We start from the raw sequence: 8,686 nt of genomic DNA, 5'->3' as shown, positions 1-8,686 counted from the left end.
TCGTCTGATTGTTCAGTCATTGGTTTGCACAATTTTCATTTGATCATTGCATCATTATTGAATTTTCATTTTATTAGTGGAAACTATTTTATTACTTCAGATGATTCTCACTTATGCATACATAAATGCGTATACAGGTGGGCATTGCTTCTTCTCAAACTTTGCTTATTGTTTATACACAACTGTTTGAATATCTTGCTAAACTAGGTCAGGGGGAACATGCGTTGCTTATTATGATAAACGCCAACCAACATTGATGGCTGAGCTAATAGGACGTATCTGTTGTCGTGCTTTATTTGTATGGTGAATGTTTTGAAAATTATTTTTGCCAAACAATATAGTCGAATGAAAAAAATCTGTGTAATTTATTGATGTTGTTTTTATATATGCTTTGAAATTTCAATTATGAAGCAGTTTTTTCAAGTAGATGATGATAATGTAATATGTTTATTCTTCTTTTTATTAAGCAAAAAGTGTGAAAGATGTGATTCTATTATAAATAATAATACGACGAACTCATACTGTGTGGCCTGTTGGTCTAGTGGTATGATTCTCGCTTAGGGTGCGAGAGGTCCCGGGTTCAATTCCCGGACAGGCCCGTTTCTCTTTTCCCACTCGGAAACATTTTTAAATTCATACTCTTCAGTGGAGAAAAGCAGTAGATGGAAAATTGCCAAAAGCCAAACGAGAAAAAAAAATTAAAAATCCATAAATATACAACCTTAGTAATTTCCTTCTAACTTTAACTAAACGAAAGACTTGTTACTGACTTGCAACGAAAGTTAACATGCAGTATTTGTTGAAGTATTTATTAAATTTTATTTTAATTTCTTAGATTATAAAAATGTAAATTTTTAAGTAAAAATATGCACATGCTTGAGAATTATTGTGATTTGTGATAGCAAGGTGCGTTTTAAAATTATATACGTATTTGTTTTTTGAATCCACTGATCGATGTTTGATTAGATTTGCACATTTGAGAAACTTTTTATTATTGAATTCTGAAAATTGAATTTATCTGATAGATAAAGTTTGAATATTTTGAATTATTTTTTTTTTACAATTTGCTTTTGAACCTATTGATCAGCAGGTGGCCTGTTGGTCTAGTGGTATGATTCTCGCTTTGGGTGCGAGAGGTCCCGGGTTCAATTCCCGGACAGGCCCTACTTTTTATCTCTTCGAACTTGTTTATGTACTTTTCGTCACGTTAGCAAACTGTTACTGGCTTTTACTTTCAGAATTTTCCACGAAATATTCCAATTCTTTCCGCATAATTTTTTCAAAAGAGTAAATCTGTTACTTTTTTAAAAATAATATTACTTAACACTGATGGATCATTTATTCCACTAGTTGACAACAGTTCAGTACCTTCATGCGAAACTTTTCAAGTATTTTTTTTGGTTTTGATAACCATAAATTGAATATGTTCTCTTACTATTTGTGCAGCCTTCTCGTATTTCTATATTTTCAGGCAGTCTGCTGTTTTAAATAGGAAGAGTTATTTTTTTTTATCGTTTTAAGTTAGCGCATTTCAAATCTGAGAAGCTGAAATTTTGATTTGTGGAAATTGCTTTTTATTCGACAGAAAAAAATTTTCATGGGGCAAAATTACGTGTACATCATTATAAATAAATTATTCTACTAGGGAATAAAAGTTCAGACAAAACGGGCCTGTCCGGGAATTGAACCCGGGACCTCTCGCACCCTAAGCGAGAATCATACCACTAGACCAACAGGCCGCTGTTTACCTTTAATTACTAAATGGATTTCATTCTAAATAACAACTAAGATTAATTGCGTATATACGGTAAATTACAAGCATAGCTTTAATATTAAAATACTGTTGTTATTAAAATAAACTGTTCAACCAGTATGGTATTTCGATTTGCAACTATCTTGTTTGCATATTCTTATTATTGCTCGTAGTTACAGTCGTTCAGCAAGCAAGTCATACTGTATGTGAAGAACATCAGTATTGTTTTTGACAAATTTATTTTTCAAATTTTTACGGAATATAACATCAGAGTAGCATATAGACAGAGATTTGTTTTCGTAAAATCAAGTATCAAATTTCAGCTTTTTACCCATTGGTTTTGCATGAAAACTCTCAAGCTTTTTCTTCCTTCTAGCTGCTTCCCACGAAGGATGTATACTTTTCTTTTCTTCTGTCCCTCGATGTATCAATGTTTCTTTCTGTAACCTTAAAAATGTACATTTGATAAGGTTAAATTTTTCAAAAGTGGTGGCATATACAAACTTCGCTTTAGGCTTTAACATTACATCAGATGCATCATTTTTGGTAAAAGTACCACCGCTGAATAAATTCTCTGCAGAGGATAGTCCTTTTGCAATATTAGACAAAGATGTCTTAGAATTGGACTTATCAATTACAAAAAAGTCATCCAATTCTTCAGAATCTTCATCACTGCCTTCACTGAAATCAGACTGATTCGAACGATCAGCATCTTTCACATTAGCAACGCTTAGCAATGGTTCATTTGCGTCTTCATCACTTTCTTCTGCCATTTTTTCATTTCTAATAAAAATCCTCTCTATTACAGCGTCTGCATTTGGTTTCGAAGGAGCTGGTGCTTCATGTTTCCATTTCGCTTTCAACTCTTTTTTCCTTTGTGCCCTCATTCTTTCAGATAATGGTACGTCGCTTACAGGAATTTGTGAAAATATACCACTTTCATCTTTCTCACGCTCTTCTTCATCTTCTATAAATTTAATTCATTAATAAACAAACCAAAGTGTTGATTATTAAAAGTCGTCCAATTACCAGCTTTTGAGACAGTATCATCATTTGTTGTTTTCTCGTTTGTCGATTTCTTTCCAAGCGTTACAAAGTTCGGGTTTGCTTGTTTTTTCAATTTGTATTGCAATCCAAGTCGCTGTAAATGAAAAGGCACTTCCATATGCCAGTTGGGAAATTTTTCTCGAAATTCGTCAACATATTCAACAAGGACATTCACAGTTACCAATTTGTACAATGCACGGTCACGAGCTGAAGTATTTTTCTTAAACAAAAAAAACAAACTGTGTCACAACGGTGATAAAATTCACTTTAAACAACAAATTAAGTACATCAATTTTAAACTCGCTCAATAATTTCGTATTCACCAATGCAAATTTGCTGGCGTCGTCTGGCTTTATTCTCTACAAGAACAATGTGGAAGTGAATAATAATTTACAACTGGTGAACGAACAAACTTGTCAGTGAGGAAATTAAACTTATTAACTTTACATAAAGAACTATAATTTTTGCTTTCATTTTAATCTCGCATCAGTATATAGGAAAGTGTTCCAGACAACATCTGTGAGGTATAAAATTAACCACAGTTTGCTGTCAAATGCACTACACATCTGAAAGTATATTATCATTAATGCAAACCTTCAAAGCTTGAATCTCATCTATGAATCGTTGTACTTTCCGCTCGTGACGAAGTTTCAATTTTTCAGGCAAACTAAACAAAATATTAATCTAGACAATTAATAATTCACTGCTGTCAACTCTATAAAGTAACCTACTCGGATTTTTTAAGTTTCTTTACTCGACGAATTAATCGATTGCTTAAACGAAATTTAGCCTGCCCAATTACCTTCCGCATCCGAACAATCTAAATATATAGGTGATAAAAAGTTAATATATAATTGTGGCAGTTAAAGATTTACCTGTTTATTTAATTCGGCAGCAGTAAGTTCTGAGTTCATCTTGCAAATGCAGACATGAAAATTCCAATTATAACCTGAAATAAGTTCAGCAAAGTTTCTATCAGTTCAGCAAAAGGAAAAGCACAAATTACAACTTGATGAAAGATGTGAGCATCTGCATCGAGCAGAATTTTAAAACTGTCAGTATGAAAATAACAACTTGTAATTTCTAATCAAAAGTACTAAATGTTTTATAAATTAAAATTATTATAAAGAATGAAAATAAATAAAAAAAAACTTTGCAAAATATGAAATTCAATTAAAATACAACTTACTGTATTTATTTGATTACCAGGTATTGGCGTGTACTGTATTTGTTACCTTTCCCCTTGTTTGTGATCTGTGATTTTGATGCTAAGCATTTTAAATATTGTTTATAAGTCTGTATTAGATTATAGAGTGCCTTGTTAATGTCTCCTTAATAAAGTAATAAAAATATATTTAATTCAACTTTTAATTGTTTCAAGTTGGTAGTCAGTGTTTTGCTTTACACATTTGTCGGCTTGAAATCATTAATGACTTGTCCCAACTTTGAAGCTTTAAATATTTGAAATAGTTCATTGTAATTCGTAGACTTTTTAATTTTTATGCATGCGTTATATTTTTCATTACAATTATGTGTATTTTATTTGTAAAATTGTGTTCTTTGTTTGCGACCATTTTGGATTTGAAATTTTTAACGAAAAGTGTTGTCTGTGGTCTATGATTTCCTATTGCATCACTTTGTAAACTTACTTTTTTTCATATGTTGCAATTGTTGCTCGTCATTTTTATATTGATGACGTTTTCTTTAATGTATTGTTATATGCTCCCACTGAAATTTCTTCTTCTTTACGTAAACTTTGTTTCCGTTTTGTTAACATTGTTTTTTAAACATCAGATCTTTTTATATGTTAGAAACTAAGGTTCTGGATGTGCTGTCTTACATTTTGAACATTATGTGATGTATGTCTTTTCTTATGGTGCATTTGTTTAATTCCAGATTTTTTATGGTTGAAATTCAGTGTGATGTTAAATGTAGAATTTAGAATTTCAAATACTTTTGTTTTTGTTGATGTTATTTTTATTTATTGTTTAAGCTCAACGTATAAATTCAAGCAATTGTTCTGCATGGATTGAGTTTTTTGTTACAGTAGTAAGGAAAATGCTGTTCTAATAGTTGTTAAATAGTAATGTAGATAATGTTTTAACATAACTAACTCTAACACTTAGTTGAATATTTGAGCTTGTGTTCTTTTTTGTTATATTTGATCTAAGAGTATTTTTTGCGAAGAATCAGCTTTCGAACTAATGATGCGAGAAAAGTGTAACGTTCAAGTTACTGTATGGCAAAATCCATGAATACAATTATCGTATAGTGAATTTCAAGTAAATAATGATATATTTAAATATGAATTTTTGAAAATAATTTCAACTATATGTATACAATTAATTTAAGAATTTTCCATTGTTTTTGAACATCGTGAATTGTCTTATATAATACTGTAGTGCAGTTACAGCTTTTTAAGTTAGACAATTAGGTTGTGTTCTAAGTTGAAAAACATTACTTGACTATTTATTTAATGGTGTAAGCTTTTATTTATGATTGATTTCCGAACAGAATTCGGAATTGAAGTTTTTCATTGGTATGCGATCATGTTATCAATTGTTTGTATCAACTTTGTCTTTTCAACTGTTGACGTTGCTTGAAAATGTGAAATGAAGTTTCATTTTTGTTTTTATGATCAGCAAGTTGTGTTTTTTCTTATTTATCGTTTGTTTACGCTGAAAATAATAATAAATAATGTATATTTTGCAATAGTTCGATTCTGTTTTTGAGACCTAGAAATCCACAATATTCCGATATTTTTGCATCTGAATTATTAATGAATTATATTTATAAATAAACAGTTGTAATTTATTTTATTTTATAAAGTTAAATGTTTTTTAGTAATTGAGATTTGTTATTTTCAGATGGATCGAAGAGGTGGTCGGCGACATGGAAGGCAATTTCGTTCGAGCAATTTTACAAATGCTGTTGCGGTGCGTAATGTTGAAATAAAATTCAGTTCACATGTTAAGATGTTAAGATATTGCGTTTTCAAAGTGTACATTATAGTTATTATTAACGGAAAACACGACAGAATTAAAATTCATCATCATCATTATTATTATTATAGTAGTGTAATAAATTTGATTGTGAATTGTTTAGGTCGAACCATTAACAAACAAGGAAGAAGAAGATCCTTTATTAAACAAGCCATTTGTGCTTTTAACAAAGTCGGCGCTTCGAGTAAGTTTAGCAGAGATTATGGTGATTTTTGTAAACATAAATCAGTTTAAACAATGAATTGAAAAACTGTTTTGTTATAAAATTGAAGTGGTATTTTTAATTAATTTAAATAAAATTGCTTTTTTCAATCATTTATAAAGCTTTTTGAATATTTTATAGAAAAAATTTTTATGTATATAAAGAAATTGATATTTGTAGGTAAAATGTGACAGCGCTGGCCACAATCCACCATCGATTTCCATTTTGAAAAAACTGTTGCCTGTGAAGTTGGATTCCAAGGATAATGATACAGTCGAAGCAATTTTGCCATCAATTGTTCAGACAGGAAATCAGATTGTAGTTCATGCGTATGATCGTCAGACCTATGAGGCGCCGAAGTTTCCAACTACTCACGGCAGTTCCAATGTTGGCATGTTGGAAAGCGACGTTCCGGCTAGTCAGTTGTGGACATTGTACAAATCTGAAAATAAAAGTACGAAATAAAATTATTATAATAAAATCAATTTTGATGTTCTGTTTTTTTTCAGCTTCTACTGAACGAATTCGTCATTTTTTGCGTGCTCCTGCAGCGGCTGTACCGTTGATTACCGAAAATATGCAGTGGTGTGAACAATTTGAAGATGTGAGTTTGCAAATGTGTGGTAATTTGTTATTTTTGTTTTATTTGTTGTTTCAGTATTTGGACGATCAGTGCAAAAATTTTTTTGTCGTTGGTGTGATCGGGCCTCGTGGTGTTGGGAAATCTACACTTATGAGTATGATTGGAGGCAACTACTCTTCAGATATGTACAGGTGTTGTTTATTTATTTTATACTAATTTTAGTTCTCTTTTTTTCACTTTATTTGCATAATTTGCATTTTTATCTACTCGTTTAAGACGTTATAAATTTCGACCGACTAGCAAAGAAACGACTGAATCGATGTGGTATCAGACGGCTGGCGTTCAGATTTATGTCAACCGACATCGCACTATACTTTTGGACTCTGAGGTTTCGGCTTTTTGTTTCGCATATTTTCTAATATTGTTATGCCATGCGAATTGCATATTTTTTCCATTGTACAGCCAATACCGAGTATTGCAGTCATGAGAAATTCGATGCGTGCTAAATATCGAAACAAAAGTGAAGCGTCGAACATGTTGACAAGCTCTGCAAATCAGGTAAACTATTAAGCAGCACTTTTATTATCCAGGTTCTACTTTTTTTTCGCATATACATTTACATACATCAGTTTATTTTTAGTCTTTGTCTGTGGCAGCTTTTCTTCTTCAAGTCTGTCATTTGGTTATTGTGCTGTTTGAAAGTTTTGTCGATGCTGATTTGATGAAATTCTTGCTCTCTGCAGAGGAAATGAAACCGACAAACAAATTAACTGAACAGTTCGGCAAAGTAGATCGAATGCCTCACATTGGTATGTAAATGAACGTGTTTTTTTTGAGCTATTTTTTTGATATATAAGTATTGATTTTTATTTTCTGACTTGGCATTAAGAAATATTTTCAAATATAACAATAATTGATGAACTGGGTTTTTTTTAATAATAAATGAATTTTCTTTTTAATTGTTTAGTGTTCATTCAGAATAAAGCTCGTGGAGAAGACTTTGAGCCAGATGCATATTTGAAGAAATCAGAATTATTAAAGGAGTATACGAAAAACACATCGTTGAACTGCACTTGTATAAATGCGATCTTTTTTTTTGAAATTAATATTATGAGAAAACGATATTTATATTTTAGGTGATTTCTCCATGCCGAAGTATGTTTTTCGTGCTGATCGTGAGCAACAACTGAAAATTAATTTATATATATTGCCGAATATCAAACCCCGGGGTTATAAACCTGAAGGTAGTAAAACAGAGCTGTGTTCTGTAATTATTCATTACTTACTACGTCGTGCATATGTGTGTTTTGTTTTTCTTCAGTTTCACCAATAGATTATCGTTGTCCAGAATATGATGATTTGATGAAAGATTTAATTGAACAAATTAATTATCTTCGAAAGAAAATAATTTCAACTCATGTTTTTGTCGACGAGAAGAGCTGGTAAGATTATTGAATAATTAATGTTTATTTGACAGTTGATTTACTGACGTTTTTAAGGTTTCAATATGCGCGCCGCATTTGGGAACTCACAAAGTCATCGAATCTCATCGACAGTTACAGTCGTCTGTGTTTTCGCTGACGTGCTGTGCTTCTGTAAGCGATGGATGATAATCATAAGCTAATATTGTGAACAGATAGTCTTCAAAACTTATGACCTATGAAGCCTGATCCGCTTGTTCTAACGGTTGGAAGGTTTTTTTTCCAACTTTGCTCTGTGAATCAGGCTATCAAACCGATCATCGATGTTTCACTCAAGCAACAATGAGCTGCATTTTATTCTATCTATGCTTTGCTATTTGCTGAGTCGCGTGACAACGTTCGCCTTCTAATCTGAACTTATGAATGCGACGTTCTGACACAGTTTATCCATTTAAACTCGAAAAGTTATATTATCCAACAGTGGTAGATTGTTTGAATCAGTTATTGGATTTTGTTTATTCATTTATTCATCAGCTGAGCAATTGTAAAAATTGTCTACTATACACAACACGATTGATGTCTTTTATTTTATTATTTCTGTCATTGGATTGTGCTGTTTTTACATCGTTTCATTATTATTATTATTATAGATGAATAGTTAGCTGTTGCTGATAAGTG

At 31.4% G+C, this 8,686-nt stretch overlaps 3 protein-coding genes and 3 non-coding genes across 6 annotated transcripts; 3 read left to right on the top strand and 3 right to left on the bottom strand.

Moving 5' to 3' along the window:
• Positions 1–95: 95 nt before the first annotated feature.
• Positions 96–145, bottom strand: Tsp_03627 (serum response factor-binding protein 1; the record flags this gene model as incomplete). The annotated part of the gene is made up of 1 exon (XM_003379931.1): positions 96–145. A coding segment is annotated over exon 1 (50 nt), but the record flags the coding sequence as incomplete, so codon positions are not given.
• Positions 146–527: 382 nt separating this feature from the next.
• Positions 528–599, top strand: Tsp_03626. The gene has a single exon. It is a non-coding gene; the product is annotated as a tRNA-Pro (tRNA).
• Positions 600–1,092: 493 nt separating this feature from the next.
• Tsp_03625 lies at positions 1,093–1,164 on the top strand. Its single transcript has one exon. It is a non-coding gene; the product is annotated as a tRNA-Pro (tRNA).
• Positions 1,165–1,667: 503 nt separating this feature from the next.
• Positions 1,668–1,739, bottom strand: Tsp_03624. The gene has a single exon. It is a non-coding gene; the product is annotated as a tRNA-Pro (tRNA).
• A 319-nt stretch (positions 1,740–2,058) lies between these two features.
• Positions 2,059–4,682, bottom strand: Tsp_03623 (serum response factor-binding protein 1). Its single transcript, XM_003379930.1, is given in 9 exon segments — positions 2,059–2,200; positions 2,258–2,720; positions 2,783–3,020; positions 3,037–3,159; positions 3,395–3,467; positions 3,532–3,620; positions 3,676–3,749; positions 4,036–4,131; positions 4,616–4,682. The coding sequence occupies 9 exon segments, from the start codon at positions 4,680–4,682 to the stop codon at positions 2,059–2,061; spliced, it is 1,365 nt and encodes a 454-aa protein (XP_003379978.1).
• A 985-nt stretch (positions 4,683–5,667) lies between these two features.
• On the top strand, positions 5,668–8,029 carry Tsp_03622a (Pre-mRNA cleavage complex II protein Clp1; the record flags this gene model as incomplete). Its single annotated transcript, XM_003379929.1, has 10 exons — positions 5,668–5,736; positions 5,906–5,986; positions 6,185–6,458; positions 6,514–6,608; positions 6,663–6,778; positions 6,864–6,975; positions 7,050–7,145; positions 7,228–7,396; positions 7,724–7,831; positions 7,936–8,029. Coding segments are annotated over exons 1-10 (1,214 nt in total), but the record flags the coding sequence as incomplete, so codon positions are not given.
• Positions 8,030–8,686: the final 657 nt, after the last annotated feature.

This window comes from Trichinella spiralis, assembly GCF_000181795.1.
Source record: "Trichinella spiralis strain ISS 195 chromosome Unknown Scfld2, whole genome shotgun sequence".
Classification (NCBI taxonomy): domain Eukaryota; kingdom Metazoa; phylum Nematoda; class Enoplea; order Trichinellida; family Trichinellidae; genus Trichinella; species Trichinella spiralis.
This window is presented reverse-complemented; position numbering and strand designations above follow the sequence as displayed.